Genomic DNA, 20111 nt, shown 5'->3' with positions numbered 1-20111 from the left:
TAGAAGGTGTAGCCCCCTCTCTCCAGCCTCTGAGACAGTGGGGTACTCTGCCCCCCTTGGCAAAAGAAACTGCTGTGCCCCTTCAGGGATCAAAAGATGAGAGAGAGACAGCACACAAATGGATGTGGAACTAAGTGACTATAGTCCATTCATGGATGTCTATTATACTCATGGATCTCCGGTCCTCCTCAGCTATGAAAACATACCAGGAAGTTGGTTGTGAAAGGCTGTGGGGGCACAAAGTATGGCTCTGAGTCCCGGGGTTCTCGAGTAGTACCCTGCATGGCATTTGCTTCAACTACACAATGTCCAACTTACAATCAACAAATACCAGAATTCATTTCATTCACTGATTGTACATTCTTCCGTGCAGCAAGGGTTTGGGGTGCCATTTGTGGGCCAGACTCTGTACTGACTCCAGAGTTCCAGAAAAGTCTCTTGCCAGGAAGCACATATGATAACCAGGAGACAAGACAGGTCAACATGTGAGAACAACCTCGAGCCATACTCTTTTCAGATGGGGGAAGGGTGGGGTCAGCAGTGCCCTTCAGTCACCAAGGTGAGATCAGGGAAGTCATCAGCTAGAAAGCAACTGTGAAAAGGCATGGGATTTCTTCAGGATGATTAAAAAAAAAAAGTCTATGGGCTGGAGAGATGGCTCAGAGGTTAGCAGCACTGGCTGCTCTTCCCAGGACTGGGGTTCAATCCCCAGCACCCACATGGCCCCAGACAACCTTCATTATCTTCAGTTTCAGGAGATTTGATACTCTCTTCTGGCCTCTGTAAGCACTGCATGCATGTGGTGCACAGATATACATGCAGGCAAAATACTCACACGTATGAAAATAAAATATATTTTAATTAAAGAAAGCATCCTAGAATTAGAAAGTAGTGATGGTGGAGAATCTTCTGAATGTCACCGAATTGCACTGTAGGAACTGTGTCTCCAGAAGTAAACATCTGGCCAAATGGAAATGGTCAGCCAATTCCAGCTACATTCTCACCCTGAGGTACCAAGCTCTTACCTGTTCTCCTTTTAGACCTGGGAATCCAGGCACACCGGTGTCACCTTTTGGTCCTCTGGGGCCCTGCAAAAAATCATTGGAGGCCACAGTGTTGGTGGTTAAAAGGGTTTGCACAGAAAGAAAAATATCTCTGTTTCTCTGTGTATGTCTCTGTCTCTCTGTCTCTGTGTTTCTGTGTCTTTCTCTTTCTGTCTCCCTCTGTTTTTCTGTCTCTCACTGTCTCTGTGTCTCTGTCTGTCTTTGTCTCTTTCTCCTTCACAACAACCACTTATCAAGCAGGCAGAAGCCATGATTAGCTCTGATCTTTTCTTAGCCGGAAGAAGACTGGGAGCTGGGGACAGACGGTAGCACTGCGCATTGGAGGCCTGGAGAACCTTGAAACTTTCTGGGTTAATCCAGAGGGGCATGTCAGGGACCTGACTAGGGAACTCCTCCTAGAAAGGCTGTTCAGCTCAGGTCAATGTGCTTTTCCTTCCCAGCCCCTGGTGCAGTTCCCACATGGGGGGGGGGGGCTGAGGTCCTGCGGTGTAGGCCCCTTTCTCCTCAGAAGGATCTATTTCTTTTTCTTCTCTCCTGTCTTTTTCTTTCAGGTGCTGGCCAGAGCCCATGGATGCTTTTTAAAGTCCCTAAGCAAAGATCTGGCTCCCTTGCTCTGTTTCTAACCCCCCCTCACTCAGCGGCTGCGGGTCAACAGATGGCTGACCTCCAAGTTTATCTTCTCCTTTCTCCTCCTCCAGGCAGCTGTCTACTCTGGGTTTTCCTTCTAAATGCTAATAAAATGTCCTTGTGTTTCCCAATTGAGTATGCTAATTCTTTTATTAATGAAACTAAGAGCCCCATAAGGAGATCCCAGTTTCCATTGGTACGATGACTCTGCTGCTGGGATTCCCCAAGGCTTCAAGAAACACCTCTTTCCTGTCTTCTAATTCTTGGATAGAGAAAATGAGCCTGTTTTGCACCCATAGACAGCATCATTTCTTTGAACTTTGGTTTCCTACAGGAGGGCAGATGCTACTGAATCTGCTCTCATCTGGTCTTGGGCTGACTCACCTACAGCTCCCCTGGCTCATCCTGTACCTGCTTGCCCAACATTCACCTCGTTGAGTTGGGATTCAGCACCCTAGCCTGCCATTGATCTTGGCAGGACCTCCCTCACACTTCATTTCCCATTTCCTGGAGGTGACTCTTCTGTTGACCTCCTCATGCTGAACCTCTTGTCCCTGTGCGAAAGCTCATGCCACCCTTCACACCTTCTACACTCTGCAGAGTCAAATCCTGCACACCAGCCAGAGGCCATGCCCTTCATCTCCAGCAGACACAGAGTGTTTGTGACAGTGACCTGCCTACTCACGGTGTTCACTGTCCCAAGGCATTTTGTTGCTCTATTGCTATCAAACCTTTCGTAAGCCCTATCTTGCCTTTAGGTAAAAGGGTCTGCCACCCATCACAGTGGGACTTGGAAATATTTGAGTGTTACTGTTTATCAGTGAACTTTTCCCTCATTCTTTCTTTTTCAAATAATTTTAAGGGACAAATAGGCCAAATCAGTTAAGGGGAAACCTCACGTCTGGGGTGTGTGGTCTGGATCCTGCTCATGACCTACCCCCCTCCCCAGTGACCCCTCAGAACACAGAATTATTTGCATGGAGGAAGGCACATTCCAGAACGTGCTCTGAGTCTTGAAGAGTTGGGAGTTGCAGCTGAGAGGTCAGACTGCTCCCCTCCCCCCACTTCTGTTCTAATATCTAGGGAACATGATTTTGTTTTTTAAACCATTGTCATACTTTATGGTCATTTAGAAAATGTAAAAAAAATAAGTTTCAGTATACTAAAAAAAGAAAATATGAAAAGTTCAGAAAAGTCTAAGAGGATAAAAACAAGCAAGATCATCTACAGTTCAGCCATCAGGAATAAATTTCTACGACATTTTTACACATTTCCTTCATTTTCCCCAGCGGCAGCTCAGGCCTTTCCAAGTTGCAGGGTTTCAGAGAAGCAGGTCTCACTCATGGGGCCAGGCTTGGTCTTCTGCATAGGCACATACTCTAGACAAAACCGATCATTTCTTATGCAAGAACACATGGCCCTTCTCTAAAGGTGCACAAGCCTACGGATTACTGCCTTCCTTCCATTCTGGGGTTGTCCTCTGTCCTCCTCTCTACACTGATGCCTTCCTATGTCTTGAGGGACTCCATCTGCACAGACTATCACTGGAAACGCTAGGGTTACCCAGCTGCTGCCCGGGGCTGACAGTCCAGAGGTAGAGAAATGATACTTAGCCTTCTATAGCTGTCATACAGTACACACACACACACACACACACACACACACACACACACACACACAATGGTAAAGATAAACTCTATAGGTCTCAAAGGAAGGAATGCTTCTGGGAGAGTGTGAAAAAAATGATTGTGTGTGATGGTGCTAGGGGTTGCTCATGCATGGATGGAGGGAGCAGTATCCCGGGGTAGGGTCACAATGAGCAGTGTCTGAGCACAGTTGGAAGCTAGCCACTGCAGTACTTACTGGAAATCCTGGTAGCCCGGGCACACCATCCGGCCCCTGCAACACACCAAGGACAAAAAGTTCTGAGTCAGAAGTACTGTGCCCCAAGGGCCACTGTCCCTCAGGAGGGCCAAGCTTGGGCCTGTTAATCCAGCAGGGTCCACTGCTTCCCAGAGCCCTGCCAAAGATCCAAGCCTATTGTCCCACTTTGTAGAAGGGAGTACTGAGGATTGGGAGGGGAAGTGCCCCCCTCCCGTCACACAGCTAGTTAACTATAGAGGCAAGGATTATCTTCAAGCACCCACCGGCTCACGCTGCTCACATGATAGGTTAATAAATTAGATTTTAAAAACAAGATAGAAAGAAGTGTCTTAGCCCTTTAATATGGGGAGGTGCATGAAGGTAGTGTCTTGAGTCCTCTTAGGAGGAAGTTGCTACAGAGTAAGAGGAAGCTTGATCTAGCTTTAGGAATGATAGGCACCTGGACTCACCATCAGGGAGGACATTGATGGGGAAGAAAGCCAGGAAGGTTAGGGTTGGAGTGAAGGACCCAGGTTCAGGGCCCAGACCACAGGAATACCTTCTCATGGTTAGGCCATCTTGCTTGCTCTATTATTACCCCACTAATACACTCTTACACCTAGTAGGTCCAGAGAGAACAAGACCCCTGTGAATGAATGTTTGCCCAGTAACTGGCCTGCCTTGGTCTTTGGATTATTCATTTCAGAAGCAGTCAATGGAAGGGGGCTCTGTGGGGTGCAGCATAGAAGAGGTGATAGGGTGAGCCACGTTGATGCTGTTCCACAGAAGGAGAAGGCTGGGGGGGGGGGGCAGAGGCTCCTCCCGGATAGCCACAAAAATCTTGAGGAATGTTTTAGGTCCTCCCACACCAGCATGGTTGGCCAGCTTCCCTGGGAGCTACAGGGTGGGTTGCCCCAGAGGTATCTGCTAGGCACAGCTGTGGGCATGCACCTCTGGCTCCACAGTGACTTGCCACAGTGTGCCAAACATTTTCACCTCCCCCACCTCAGCTGTTCCAAAGCCTGGAAAGAGAACCAGGCACTCTGAGTGGCCTGCAGAGATGAGGCTGGACCCCCAAGGATCCTATGACCAGCACTTTTCTCCCTGACGCCCATCAGATGCCACCGGGTTTATTGAACAAAGAGAACCTCCTTCCTTTTTTTGAGGCCCTATCAAGTGTGGGCCAATGCCAAAGCCTTGGGAGTCATGTGCGTCCCCTGTATGTTCATTTCCTCATCCCTAAAATGGTGCGAGAAAGGCTGAAATGGGTCTCAATCCTCCTCTGGCTTCACTGTCCCATTAGAAGAGCTCTGTTCTAAGAAACGATACTGAGCCGACACATGTAGGTCCACAGCATCGCCCAGATGGCAGGGCATGAGGAGTTCACCCATCTAACACAGAGCCCTGGTGCACAGCATTGAAAACCTCCCCTCCACTGAACACAATTCTGCACGATGAAATTAGCATTATAAAGACTTCTCAAAAAATTCAGGGTTCCTTCCTTTTGACTTTGATAGACTTTGGCTCCAGGAGCTGAAAGGATTCCAACCCAACCCAGCACTTCCAGTGGGGACTCGGGCAGCCACAGATACAAACCGGAGGTCCCACAAGCTCAGGAATGTCAGAGAAATTCATGGATCCATTAGTGATGTTGATCAAAGACTGGAAGAGAAAAATTACTCAGTAAGGGCAAAGGACGACACATGCTCCTCCTTGCTTCTGGCAAAGAGGCCTTAACTGAAGTCACCCAGCATGGAGTACATCGATCACAACCTAAAGCCACTGCCAAATACACATAACCCTTCCCATCAAACAGTCCCAGCCTGCCTGTCACTTTTCCTTTTTAATTAACTTTAAAATTACCCAGTAGATGAATGACTTCTCTCTTTTAAAATTGTAAACATATGCATGTATGTCCACATATATATGTTATATATGTATATATAATATATGTTATGTATGTGTAAAATAACTCATGTATGTCGTTATTTTACATAAATGGCATCAGGCTGTGTGAACTCCCCTTCAATTCATTCTTTCCTACTCAATCATCTTGTGTGGAGAGCTTTCCATGTGCAATTCTGGAAGACATCTATTTTTAGTTTGAACAGACTGTCAGGGAGCCCTCCAAAGGGGCCATGCAATTTACACTTCCCCCACAAGCACTCAAGATCGTCTATTTCCCCACACACTTGGCACTTTTAAATCACACTCTTTTTCCTCTTAACTCTGGTCATTCTTTTTCCAAGTCTTTAGGACTTTTTTTTTTGCGGGGGGAGGGGGGTGGCTTTCTTTTGTCTGCCTACCTGGTTTTTATTCTCTTAGAAATACCATGGTCTTTCTCAAAGTGGCCTAGTATGTGGATATCTGATGGACAGAGGGATGGATGGATGGATGGATGGATGGATGGATGGATGGACAGGCAGGCATATATCTGATCCAGCCACAGTTTAGCTTGTTTCCATCACTGTAGTCACCTCTAAGCCTGCTACCCTGTCAGCGAGTTCCTGGTGTGCTGGCAGCATAGCTCTGTCTCCTCTCTTGACTGAGGGTGCCCCTGCCCCCAGAAACTGAGAGTCCTATCCTCATGTCTGCTCTGGAAAACCCTCCTCCTCCCTTGTCTAGGCCCTGCCCAATGATACTTCCTCCAGAAAGTCCTCCTTGGTTTCTCAGGCCCTAAACCCAGTTTCCTCCCCTGCTCCTTCTCTTTGATCTCTGTCCTCTGGGGCACACTCTGCCCCAGTCATCCTCTTAACAGCCAGGAGTGTGTGCTTCTTAGTTATCTTAAGCCCTGGGCCTGGTGCAGACTGTGAGTGCATGAATGTTTGCATCAGATGTTAATGGTAGGCACAGACATTTAAATGACATTCATGTACAGGCAGAAGACACGGAGCCTGTAGGAGGACAGACATGCCACCAAGAATTTGCTTCGTGATGTGGATTAATGATGATGCCAAAACCGCACTTACTGCTTCCCTGGGAATGGAGGTCAGTGTGGGGAAAGGCTTGCTTTACTCAACCATGTGGAAAACTTTCTAAGTTAAATTTTGGAATCTATCTATTCATAGTTTTTATTATTATTATTATTATTATTATTTAAAGAAATTGCCAAAGAGCCATCCAGTGAGCTCATCTGATGGTAATCCCCTTTCAAGAACTGGCCCTCAAGGGTATAACCCTGGCTTCTCTTGGTCTCTTTACTCCCACCCTGGAAGATGGGGGACACTTCCTGATGGCAGTTTGTGGCATGTTCAGCACCGTCCTTCTCTCTCTTGTCTAGTTCAGGAATTAGTGAGAAGCAATGTATGGGTGTCCCATGGGGTGGAGGCCATCAGCCTCACACACCCTTTACCATCAGGTATGCGTGGCTCTCACACAGGGTGGAGGCCATTAGCACTCTGCCAGCGGTGAGCAAGTGACCTCAGGCCTGTGTCCCCAGCTTTGACTTTCCTTCTCAGCTGAAAGGTTCTGAGCCAGTTGAGGAAAGTCAAACGTAGTTGGGGCTTCCTGAAGACTCCAGTACTTTCTAGGCTGTGGGCTGACCCCCGGTTTTTGCCAAGCAGAAGAGCAGACTCTGCAGGTTATATGTAGGAGAGCGGTGGCAGGGCAGGGGTAGGGACAGATAGGCGAGCATGCTGGCAGATGCAGGTTCTGACACTTTGCATAGCTACCAGCCCTGTAGTCCTGAAGAGTCTGTGACTTGAAGGGACCCGCTGTCCCCTTTAGCAAAGCAGAAAGCACATGGCCAAGCTCCAGTCTGGATGATACTCACACTGGACAGGACCTCGACACGCCCAGGTGGTCCCCTGGGCCCAGGGGGCCCCACAGTGCTGGTTCCGTCCATCCCCCGTTCACCCTAGTTACAGCAGAGAGAGGGAAGAACAAAACTCATAGTCCATGGATAACGCTTCGAAAACCTTCTGGGAAGACCCCACCTAGATGGGCTATCTTACCTTGGGTCCTTGCTCTCCTTTTTCTCCTTTGGGACCCTGACAAAAATAACCAAGCAAATAAAAGAGGCGTTCTTTGGCTTCTCCTGTCCCCTGATGAAGTCTGCCTGCATGGCATCTTGCCATCTCTCCCTAAGCTCTGCAATCGATGTTGTCTCCAGTGATGGGAACAAAAGGTGAAGGGAAAATTCCCCTTCCAGGGTCAGAAGAAAAGTACCTACAGAGGGCAAGCTTCCGAGACCCTTTCCCAGCGTGGAAGTGCCCCCTCAGATCCTGTGTGTATAGGAAGCTCTGTTTTCTGTGCCAGAAGATACTTCCTGGGCACTTGGCTCTGGGTTCCATGTGACAGAGATCGTTAAGATCCAATGGAGTGTCTTCATGCAGACATACCACATAGGACAAGGGCAGTGCCTTCAGGGGATGAGGGAGCAGGCAGGGCACCTGCTGGGAGCGCAGAGTTTTTAAAAGGGGCAAAGTGACTCTAACATGGTGACAGGAAGCCATGAAGCAGAGATGCTCAGTAGTGAGGTACTGGCCAGTGGGGACAAAGATGACTATCAAGTTACCCTACGTGAGTCTGTGCAAAGCTTTTATGTGGCCCCTGGAGAAAGAGCCTGAGATGAACACCTTACAGGATGCACATCTAGAGGCACAGTGAGTGTGAGTCATCAAACAGAGAAAGGCCAGGCGGCCCCACAGCCTCCTTACTCAGGCATGACAGCAGGACAGCACTCATACAAGGGTTCATAAAAGTCTACCTACACTTGGAGAAGAGGGCCCCGAGACTCTGGGTTTGCTCAGCAGCTGGATGTCCCCTGAGCCTTCGATGTCCTAGGGAAGAAGGAGAAGCAAGGATCTCAGAGCTAACTGCCAGGCACCTGCTCATGCCAAGTAGAATGCTGGGACCTGGGGCTCACAGGGGACTCAGCAAAACCTCTACCCTGGGGTCAGTCCCCAGCATGCTGTGCCTTCCAAGGGTCCTTCCTACCGTCACTCTTCAGCCACAGAAGGGTGAAAGTACCTCAAATCCAAGTTCTGTTGTACATCCAGGGCCTGGGGGTCCAGGAGGTCCAGGAGGACCTGGTGGTCCCATGACCCCAGGAGTGCCAATTTGTCCATTTTTCCCTGGGGTCCCTGGCAAGCCTCGGTTGCCAGGGTCTCCCTGTAAGGAAGAAGACAGGATAGTTACCAGCTGCAACTCCCCCATGGAAGGGCAGTGTGTGCACCTGAGTCAGAAAATGCCTACGTGAAGCTAATGAAGCTGGGAAATTCTCTGATGGGTGCTGCTAGATGGCACAGAACAGCTGTCTTCACTAGGTGACAATTCCCTAGGCCCAGGTGCTTGCTAGAGGGTGAGCAAGGGGTAATGCTGCAGGGGCATGCGCGCCGCTGTCGCAGCTGACCTATCTTCCCTGAGCCACCACTCTGAGAAGTGCTTCTCTTTGCTCCGGGCCATTTATGGGTTCACTCCACTGGCCCAGGGGTACATGATAGCAAAGGAAAGAGGAGGGAGGAGAAAGCTCTTCTCAATTACCTTCTCACCGACAGAGCCATTAGGTCCTCTTGCTCCCTGAAACACATGAACACAGGGGCCAATTAGGATGCATCACATTAGGCATGCTCGGTGGAAAATGCAGAATTACAGTCATGCTAATAGCGGGGGGGGGGGGGGCTACAACAGGATCGTTCTGTCTGGATTTGACTGGTGTCTTCAAGCTGAACACATGGATATCAGTCTACTGAACAAGTCAGGCCCCAAACCTTGAGGAACCCATTCCCTAATAATTGACCAACAGCCCACTCCCCAACACACACACACACACACACACACACACACACAGAGAGAGACAGAGAGAGAGAGAGAGAGAGAGAGAGAGAGAGAGAGACAGAGTAAACTAAAGCAGTTGGCACAAAGCAGGAGAGATCAAAGCAGTGTCTTGGAGACTCATGCCGAGGCAGCTGCCCCCAGCCCTACCTCACCCTCTGCCATGACAGAGGTAAGGGGTGCTTCAAACTTTAAACCGAGGAAAGGGGCAATGGTTAATTGTGATTATCAACTTTGTTTTTTTTTTCTATTTTATTTTTTTCAAACATCTTTATTAACATTTTATCCTCCTCCTTCCTTATTCTTTATTCTTTTTTATTTAATTTATTATTTTACATATCGATCCCAGTTCCCCTTCCCTCCCTCCCTTTTACCCTCTCTGACCTCTCACAGGCACCCTAACCACCCTCCCCTCCCATTCCCCCACCCCAATTCCATATGTAGGGCAATGCCATCCAGTTGGGGTCATGTAGATCTGACAGGTCATTTGAAGTGGGGACTAGGGCTTCTCTCCTGTCTCTAGGTTAAGGCAGTTATCCCTCCATGGGAGATGTGTTCTCAAGGTCCTTTTGTGCACCAGGGATACATCCTGGTTCCACTGTCTGAGGTCCCTTAGACTGCTCAGTCCTTCTGGCTGAGACCCATATTCAGGGGGCCTACTTTGTTGAGTTGAGAAGCACTTTGAAGAGTTGTAAGCACACTTCTGGGCATGTCTGTGAGGAAGTCTCCAGAGAGCATTCATATGTGGGGAAGACCTGCCCTAAATGTGGGCAGCACCATCCCATAGGCTGAGGATATACGTGCCAAGTTGGAAGAAACAGGAAGCCAGCTGGTACAGCATCCACAACAACACCTCTCTCTCTCTCTCTCTCTCTCTGCTGCCAAGAGAGTTCACAGCTTTGTTCTGCTATGTCATCTTTCTGCCATTCTTCTGCCTCACCACAGCCCAGACACAAACAATGGAGCTAGGCAGCTAGGTCTGAACCTCTGAAACTGAGCCCAGAAAGGTTGTTCTGCAGGTGACAGTCCAGCCATTACATGGACACACATAAGGTGTGACACTGACTATGACATGCCTGTCACCGAAGGTGTGACACTGATTATGACTTGCCTGCCACCGAAGACTGCATCCACCTTTGCCCCTTTCCTGGGCTAGATTAAATTCATAGGAATAACCTATATCACCCATAAGATGAGTAGCGAATCAACAATACCCATCTCAAATAAGATGGGAGTAAGCTGGCCTGAAATAAATAGGAATGCCAAAGTGAAACAGACAGGAAGCTGACCAGGCTTCAGCCATGGAGAGGAACCACAGGGACCGAAATGCCCTGCATGGTGGTGAACACAAGAGCAGAAGGCAGCTCAGGAGGAAGCAGAGGCAGGGGTGACTCTGGAGGAAGCAGGAAGTAGGGATGCCCAGGACAGGTTGAGTTTCTACATCAGGACAGCTGTCCAACACCAACCAGTCCCCCTCACCTCTAACACACCACTGTCAAGTGAGTGCCATGGTACCATAAGAACAGTAAGAGTCCTTGTCAGGCACACAGAGAGGGCAGAACTCTGGAGGCCTAGAAGGTGCATGGGCACCCAAATGAAATCAATTTCAGAAGAACCCTGTTGATGGACGTTCTGCTCTTTCCACTCTTACTGAGAAGCTCACAAGCCTCAGATGTAGTCACTATCCACTTTCTTGATGGTCGACGTCAACAGAGGCCTAAAAACTAAAATAACATGCAGATTTTGAAAGCAAACACATAGGAAGAATCATTGAGGGAAGGCAAAACACTATGAAGGAGACAAAGTCAATAACAGAACAAAGGAAGCAAATGCAACCAGAACATTAGTACTCTCAGAGAGAAAAGGAAAGATAGCACATAATCATGAAACAAGAACAAACCACTGTGAGATGAGAATTATCTCAGAATAGTGGTTATGAAAAAGAACCGATCAGGAGTCATGGATATAAAAACATATCATGGCTGAAATGAAAAAATGTATTGGAATAAGAGAGACCTCCCAAAGAGAAAATTAACAGAGAAGACCAAAGAATTGCTACAAAATTGGTCTGAAAAGCAGTGAAAAAGAATAAAAGACCTAGAAAGAATGACCTACTAGAGCTCAGAGGATAATCAGGAACTCTGATACCTGATCACACAGAATAAAGAATAAAGAGAATAGAGAAAGCAGCATGTGAGCGAACAGTAACTGGACAATCCTGCACTTGACCTTAGCAGAAACCTAACATATGCTAAACTTTTCTGGAAAAAACAAACAAACAAAAACAAAAAACAAAAACACCCAACCAAGAGGTCTTCAGATTAAACAGCAACACCCCACCCCTAGGCTCTTTAGTTCCAAATGGGAGAATGTGTCTTTTATACTTTTGGTTGTCAGCCTAGCTTTTTATGGCTGAGCCTTCTCTCCAGCCCGAGAATGCATCTTTTAAAGAATCCATATCTAGTGACAATAGTGGGGGATTTCAATACATCAAGCAAAGGAAAGTGACCCCTGAAATTTGCCAAAGGGAAATGCCAGGTAGGCTGAAAGTTGGGGTGAAATCTGAGTCCATCCCAGATAACAGCAGATACTACCTTCAAGCCCCAGGGGCAAATGCTTTCAGATTTAGAATTGCATACACAGCTAAAAAAAACATGATCTCATTATTATGGTTTGGAACTCGCTGTCTAGACCAGGCTGGCCTCAAACACATAGAGATCCACTTGCTTCTGCCTTCTGGGTGCTAGAATTAAAGGCATGCATCCCCACACTAGGCTAAAAGAAGAATTTTAAACAGCCAAAATATAGGAAGTTTCCATGTAAGTAGACCCTCTCTGAAAACACCACAGGGATTCAGCCCCTGCGAGAATAGTTGAGGAGGAAATGGGATGTGGGAAGCAATGAAAGGTATGCCTCTTGACTGTTTTTATAACAGTCACCCAAAAGGCTGCCTAAGGCAGGACTTCTCTGTCCTTCCATCTGAGCCCAGCACACTTCCTTGTCCAAGTGGCATGCTTGGCCAAGACACAGGTAGGAAGCCAGGAACTGAATAACTCCTTCCAGCTGGCTCTTGGGAACACTTACTGGAGATGAGCCTAAACAAAGTTCTTCGGATAAACAACAAAAGTGGGAACACTTCTGGACAGCCCAGCACAGACACAAGCTACCCATAGACCCACAGACAGCCATCTCCCCTCTCTTTCCAGGCTCTCTGCTCAGCAGCTGCGATACTCTTCCTCGGGCCTCTGGGGGCTCCCTGTGTGAGCCTCAGGATTCTGCTGGTAAGGGCTGTCCAACAGTACTGAGTGAAGACAAGTGCCTGGTATGTGTAGGGTACGGGGACATGGCCCCACATCTCAGTAGCAGCTCCTTGGTTGGGAGGCCCTGCTTAGTTCTTGGGCTAATGATGGGGGCTGGGAAGGTGACAGCAGGAAAAGTGTTGGGCCTGTCGGAGGAGGCACCCAACTCCCAGGGCAAGGAGAGCATGCTGGAGTGCACCGAATTGTACACTCAGAACCTTCTGTAGCTGGTCCTAGGCAGCCCTGTAGAACCTCCAGTGCCTCCCTAGCCCAGGAGCCACCAGGGATGTCCTGGCTCTCTGGGGAGGCAGGAGGAAATGGAATGCTAGGCAGGAGAAGTAATCATGGCCAGAGCCATCACCCTCACTCACCCCAGTGAGGCAAACTGAGCAATTGAGTGGAACTTTCTATCTAGGGCAGAATGTGTCTCAAATAACTGCTTTCCTGTTTAGCTGCAGTTTCTTCATTCTGTTCCTCTTGGGCGTCACATTGGATCCTGCCTGCTTCAGCCCCTCCATAAGAAAAGTATCTACTTCCAGCCAAACATAAAACTCCCAGCAGGGCTCTTGGGAACCACACCTAAAGTTGCCCCATCGCAGAAACCATTCAGCTGTGTTTCCAACTGATCCTGCTAGTTAAAGAGAATTATTATCATGAAGTGGGGAGCCCCCATTGTTTTCTATTGCTTTCCCAAGTCCATTTAAGCCAAATGCATCTCATAGCAGATTGAGAGGAAGTTCTAGAAGGCATCTTAGCCCCTGATCTTTCTCCCTAATTTAGGCAGCTTGAACATGCTGAGAAGCTAGGGCGTAGTCCAGTCCACAGGTTCACAGATATGGGGCCAGCAGTTTGGAACATGAGCCGATTAGCCAGGGGATGAAAGACTCTAACCTATTAGAACTTTCATGAATGAATAGGGTGAAAATGGAGAACTTTGACAAATATTTCAAGAAATAACCTGCTTTACCGAAATGGGACAGTGGCATATGCCACTCCTTAGCCGGAAGGAATTTGTGTGCATCAAGTCTAGGCACTTTCTTGGAATCCCAGCTAGTAGAGCCATGTGGTTATGAGTAGGAAATTGTATCCACTCAGTCTCTATGGCAGAATGAGTCACAACAGTGCTCTGTGTCACAAGATCATAGTTTAGAATTAAAAAAATAAAATTTTTTTTGAGACAAGTTCTTCCTATGTAACCCTGGCTGGCCTGGAGTTCACTATGCAGACCAGGCTAGCCCCAGACGCTTAGACACCCTCCTGTTTCTTCCTCCACAGCACAAGGATTAAAGGTGTGCAGACCCATGTCTGCCCTGTAGTTTAGAACTTGTGATGATAAATCTTGACTGTCAGCTTGATTGGACTGAGAGTGCTGAGATCAGCAAAGCACACTTCTGGGCAAGTCTGTGATGGTGTTTCCAGAAAGGATTAAATAAAGAGGGGACCCTACCCCGAGTCTGAGTGGCATGCCCCATGGACTTGGGGTTCAGACAGAATAGAAGTAGGAAACAGAGAGCTCCTAGCTCAGGCATGCACTCTGCCCTCTGGCCAGCATGAGCTGCTCTGCACTGCCTCACTATGGGCTTCCACTGTGAAGGCCTGAACCTCCAACCCCTGCTTCACCGTGGCTCCCACCACAATGAGCTGACATCTTTAAACCTGAAAGCCAAAGCAAATCCCCCCACCTTTTCTCGGCTCTTTTGTCACAGCAGCAATAAGGCTAACACAATTCCTTAGAAATTTTGGCTCACTGTGGTAAACTGAATTATCAAGGGCATTACTAGATGTTTGTCTTTTCAGGGTTGTCTGCCGAGTTTGCTCATGGGGTGGGGTTAGTATTAATGAGAATTTCAGCTCATTAGCCCCTACAGACTGCAGTCGCTTTGGTGTTGTGGAAGTCTGTCACGCAAATGTGCCCAAGCCAACTGATAATGAAAGAGAAGATGAGAAGCCAGGCCAATATTGTGATGTGCTGGACTTCAAGCACAGCTGGTTTCTGGATTCTGGGCAAAAGCAGCTCGATGCGCAGAGTCTTCAAGGGTACCCAGATGTTGTTACATGAAGCACCTTCCAAAGCAGATTGGGAGTGCTAAGAGACAGGAACAGTGGTGATGACGTCATCCAATTTCTCTTCTAGCTTACGGGAAGAACAGAAGCTCGGTCTACAGGGACATTTCCAGTTCAGTGAGAGTACTCAAAGACAGTTCTTAGGAGCACAAGGTTCCCCAGCAATTCTGGGTAGTAGAGAAAAACTTCAGAGAACAGATTCTCCCCCGTGTGGGTGTCTCAGAACCTGAGGCTGAGGAATAGCATGAATGCCCTGAACCCTGCCGACTTTGTGCACTCAGTCATTGCAAAGCCAGAAGCAGAAGCTGCAGTGTATAAAGGAGTGATGTCTGAGGACTATGCTCTCCATAGGCTCCTCGACTTCTCTACCAGATGTGCTCTACCAGCTGGGAAATAGGCCACTTGCACCTCTTTCTTCCTGGGACAAAGGTGTCAGTTCAACTTAATTGGGGAAATAAGAGATACTTCTCTTTTTACTAAACATCATAAATAATCTACTGGAAACATTCTTAATGACCATCCACACTTTGATGACAGGTTCATGTTTGATAATAATGGTTGTATGTGTGTTCAACTGAGTCTTATTCATTATGTGTAGGGGGAGAGGACCTCACTTTGAGCTAGACATGGTAGTACACATGTGTAATTCCAGCATTTGAGAGCATGAGGCAGAGTTTGAGGACAACCTGGGCTGCATGGGACCCTGTCTCACTACAACAAGAACACACACACACACACACACACACACACACACACACACACACACGGAATATTGCCTGGGTGGTTTTGTGTGCCTGGCTAATAACATGAGAAAAGACTTCCTATCCATCTATGGGAGGTGCTGCTGAGGACTTGTCAATGGCACTGTGTGGATCAAAAAAAGACACTGGCAGAAGTTGGGGGTCAAATGTATCCCTGGACCTAGTTCTCATAAGAGCCCCCAGATGCTCATTTCTGACTGTCTGGTTCCCTTTCAACTCTCCAAATGCAAATGTGCAAGTCCTTCTAGAAACTGCTTTTGCTTAGCCAAAAAGCAGTCCATGTACCCAGTACAATACCGAGCCTCTTAACACATCCCAGGAGTAAACCTGCAAAGCTGATCTCCATCGGTTATCCAGAGCAGGGCCACTCTTCCTGCTGCTCTGTGATCCAGCTAGAGCCAATGGGGCAGCAGAAGCAGTACATGGGTGTCTTCAGGCACAGACAGTGTGGGAGGTTCAGCGGCTGGTTTGGAGACACTGGCAAGGTAAGTGTGGGTTGGTGGTGCTTCCTGCAGACCTAGATTTCTTATGAAACTGTCGGTTTGTATAAGATGAATTGCCTCAAATTTAAGTCATTTCTTTTTCTGAGAAATTCATTTGCAACAAAAATCAGGTTACTCTTTCCATGAAGCCGACATAAACTGGGATTTGATTGAGTTGCCATGGTGTCCTGGCAGGAAGTATTTCGAACTTACTCATGAGAGTGATGCACGGAGCTCTGCCTCCTATCCAGTGGGTTCCGTGAACCCTCACATTCACCCTATTAGGGTGTCACTAGAGCAAAGTGCCTTGTTTTTGTTTATTATCTCTCTTGGCTGGGAAGACTGCATGGGCGGGCATCCTTTCGCTTCTTCCTCCACAGCACTAGGATTAAAGGTGTGCACAACCATGCCTGCCCTGTAGTTTAGAACCAGCACGGACAATAGGCAGTACATGCCAAGAAAAATGGAAGGTAGGCTAACTAGAAATGGTAGCTTCAAACGATGTTTGAAGAATATTTCATTTATTCATAAAAGACTAATAATAGAGGTCTGTGCTGATTGGAAGGGTTCAGGATGCACAAGCAAGCTAGCATCTTCTGGGTCACTGGCTAAGAAGGTTCTCAGCGATATTAACCCTGTGCTCACGGGAAAAGAAAGAAGGAAGGATGCTGGAAGACTAGCGAGAAGTCAGTCATGATGGGGCATCTATGATCCTGGCACTAGATGTTTGGCAGAGGCAAACCCAGGCTATGTGGCATGACCCTATCTCAACAAATCCCAAACAAGATGGGAAACCCAAATGAAAGGGGGATGAGGAAGACATTCAGTACCCCCGTGACCTTACCCCTAGTTCTGTGGTTTCAGTTAGCCATAGGCTGAAATTATTAAATGGAAAAATTCCAGAAATGAGCAATTCACAAGCTTTAGATTACATACAATTCTGAACAGCATAATGCAATCTTACAACTTCCTGCTCCATCTTACCTAGAATGTGAGCAATCCCTTGGTCCAGCATATCCATGTTGTACACACTGGTACCCACCTATAAATAATTTAGCTGCTATCTTGGTTATCAGACCAAGTATAGTATTATTCTCCCATTCACTAACTTTTATTTTACTTGATAATGGCTCGAAAGTGAAAAGTAGTGATGCTAGCAATTTTATTATGTTGTTATGATTAGTCTATTGTATCATTAGGTATTGCAGTTAATTTTTCACTGTGCTTAATTTAGAAGCTAAGTAGATATGGGTGTGTGTACAAGGAAAATAACAATATGTGTGTGTGATGAGGAGTCTTGCAACACAACCCTTAGGATAAAGGAAGGTCACTGTATCTGACCTTGGCCTTGATGACAAAAAGAAATGGTGTTCTAAACAAGGCAGATGCCACATGCAGAGGCTTAAAAGCTGGCAGAGAGGAGCGTGAAGCAACTGGCTTGTTGCTTAGAGCTATATCAGTGATCAGAGTGGGCCATGTGCCACGGAGACAACTGGTGTTAACCAATAAGGGCACTGTGGCTTTGTCCAACAGTGTGAAACTAGCATTTTTCCCAAGCTGGTTAGTGCCTCCTATGTGAAGGTGGGCAGCACAGGTAGGGGGAAACTGTGGGTAGAAAGGATATCAGTGAGGGTCTAATGCTGCAGGGTAGGCAGGAAGAGATGAATGTTTGGTCAGGATGTGCAGAAAGGTCACAGGTATGGAAGTTACTCTTGACAACTGGCCAGTGGTGACAGGGAAGGAAAATGGAGAAGAGGGATCCAGGAAAGATAGGCCCCAGGGTAGATGGTAGTACTACCATTCACTGATGCTAGGGCACACAGGATGAGGGAATTGTGAGCCCCATGGTGGGACAGCCAAAAGAGATGACAAAGATAATAACAGAGGAGACAGACTCGGGTTAACGGTCAGAGAATGGCCAGGCTGGCTCCCGTGTTGGAGCCCTCACACTGTCCCCATACCTTCTCTCCTTTCATCCCAGGCTTGCCAGAGGCTCCATCAAGTCCAGGCTGTCCCTCGGGGCCCTGGGGAATAGCAAGCAACAGTCAGTTCACAGCATCTCCACTAAATACCACACAAAACCCTACCTAGGAAGGAGGGAAGGTTGGGGGACTTGAGGCCAGTGAGCACGGGGCTAGCCCCAAGACAAGCATCCTCTGCTCTCTGAGTCACATCTTGGAGGAGGAGGACATCAGGAGCAGGACAAGACAGGATGGTTTCCAAGGCTTTGCCATACCAGGTTTAACTCTGGTATCCAGCGGCGGGTTCCAAAACCTGCATGAGCCTGTACTCCCACCCTGACATATAAATCAGGAAAGCAGTGCGTACAGCATGTTCTTGGCTGTCCTTCCATGGAGTGTCAGCCATGACTCAGATGGGGAAGATTTTGGTCCCCAGCATTGGGTAGTGCTGGATCTGTAATCTGTATGGGAAAGGGAGCCACGTGATCACAGGGTAAGGGAGAGGCTTCAGTTGCTCACCGGAGGTCCTGTCTCACCAGTAGCTCCGTCCTCTCCAGGAGAGCCAGGGGGTCCCATGAAAACATCAGTTCCTGGTTTTCCTGGAATCCCGGGTGACCCAGGGGGCCCTGGAGGGCCTGGAGGACCCTGAAAGACAGTGAGTTGGAAACAATGAGGGAGAGTGAATATATCAAGCATGCTTTTTACCTTCTTTCCAGTCCTTGCAACATTCCCATAAGGAAAGATTGAGGTTCTCACCATGCACAGGGAGAAACTGAGGCTCAATGAGACAACATGACTCAAGAACTCATACACACGTCATTGAAAGCAGCAGAGCTGGCATTTGAATGTAAGCTTTTCCAAGCAGAGCACACCAGGCTGTCTCCCAAATGGTGTATACAATAAAGAGCCAATTAGCTGGAATCCCAGAGGAGCCCTGGTTAATTTTGCTTTCTAATTGACTATAAGGTCAGCCAAACAGCCTGTGTTTGGCCTCGTCCTGAAATACTTTCCAAAGTGGACTTGTTTCCTCGGCCTCCTGCTGGCAGTCAGGCATCACCAGCCCAGACTGTTCTGGGTAGATCCACCAGGTAGATCCAACACCACTGAGCCTTGGGCCTTTCCTAGTTACGAGTAATGGGCAGGGGTAGGTAAGTAGAACATCATGCTGGGGTAGCACAGGGCATCAGGGGAAGGGCTGGAGAGAGGGTTAGGCTCAAAGATGGAGCAATAGCTGTGTGTAGAACCAGCTGCACTTCCCTGTGGGCAGTTTAGGGAAGGCCAGATGTGTCACAGGCACAAAGAATGGACCAAGAGCAGACTGGGAGCCAGGGAGGATTTCACACTGGAAACCGAGTGTGAATTGCTACCAAACAGAGATGAGACCAGAGTAATTCTTTCATAGATAAAGAGCAGGGTAGGAGCCATGGGCAGAGGAGGTCAATGAACAAACTTGCTATGAAGGAGACAGGAACAACTTCCAGGGAAAGGAGGAGGATAGAGAAAAGAGAAAGAGATCTCATTGCAAATCCAGGCTTGCATCTGGCTAAAATGAGACAGCAATTTCAAACGTAAAAAGTAAAGGGAATGTATGATGATCACCACAGACTCCAGGAAACAGTCCCCATGGGAGCAATCTATTTTCATCGTTTGCCTGACTCCCCAACCTTCCCTCCTGGATCCCCCAACACCAGCCCCTAGCACCCCTAATACTCACTCTCAACAGATCCTCATTGGTCACAATGTCTCCAGAGCCTGATCCCACATCCAAGCCCCAAACATGGCCAGAGCCCTCAGCCTCCACTCCTACCTGCAGAAAAAAGAAATACCCACAAGTAGATTCAGACACCCGTCTCCATAGACAGCCACTCCACCTCAAGTGTTCTCATATTCTGTAGCCTTAAAATGTCTATGGCCAACCTCCCTTCTGGTTTCACCTCTACTCCCCTTTCCAGGGGGAGTCCTGCCTCAGCCTCCCCATTATTCAGCCTGCAGGTGGCCTGGTCTCAGCTTCCTCTCCAGACTTAGTTCCTAGGGTGCCTCCAGTGTGAAACCATCCTGAAGGGAAGGGCTGGACATGGCTTTATTTGATCATTAAGTATGTATGTGCTGAGCCCCACTGAGATGTTCAAAAAGGATCAGGGTTGCAGGTTAGAGCTAAGAGCAGGAAATATCCTAGCTACCAGAGATTGCTAGATAGATGTCCCGTGGCTATCAT

The 20111-nt window shown here is 47.9% G+C and overlaps 1 protein-coding gene across 1 annotated transcript in view; it reads right to left on the bottom strand.

The window, feature by feature from the left end:
• The window catches only part of Col15a1 (collagen type XV alpha 1 chain), a 105800-nt gene that overhangs the window by 26182 nt on the left and 59507 nt on the right, over positions 1-20111 (bottom strand). The window contains exons 12-22 of the mRNA XM_051187773.1: positions 19611-19703; positions 18416-18541; positions 17897-17959; positions 9039-9074; positions 8526-8666; positions 8267-8335; positions 7508-7543; positions 7327-7410; positions 5151-5216; positions 3555-3590; positions 1026-1088 (exon numbers count right to left, since the gene is read on the bottom strand). Coding sequence (XP_051043730.1) covers positions 1026-1088; positions 3555-3590; positions 5151-5216; positions 7327-7410; positions 7508-7543; positions 8267-8335; positions 8526-8666; positions 9039-9074; positions 17897-17959; positions 18416-18541; positions 19611-19703 — 813 coding nt within the window. The remainder of the gene's footprint in view (positions 1-1025; positions 1089-3554; positions 3591-5150; positions 5217-7326; positions 7411-7507; positions 7544-8266; positions 8336-8525; positions 8667-9038; positions 9075-17896; positions 17960-18415; positions 18542-19610; positions 19704-20111) is intronic.

Source organism: Phodopus roborovskii, unplaced genomic scaffold, assembly GCF_943737965.1.
Source record: "Phodopus roborovskii unplaced genomic scaffold, PHOROB, whole genome shotgun sequence".
In the NCBI taxonomy this organism is placed as follows: Eukaryota; Metazoa; Chordata; class Mammalia; order Rodentia; family Cricetidae; genus Phodopus; species Phodopus roborovskii.
The sequence above is the reverse complement of the archived record's forward strand: the minus strand, read 5'-3'. Positions and strand labels throughout refer to the sequence as shown.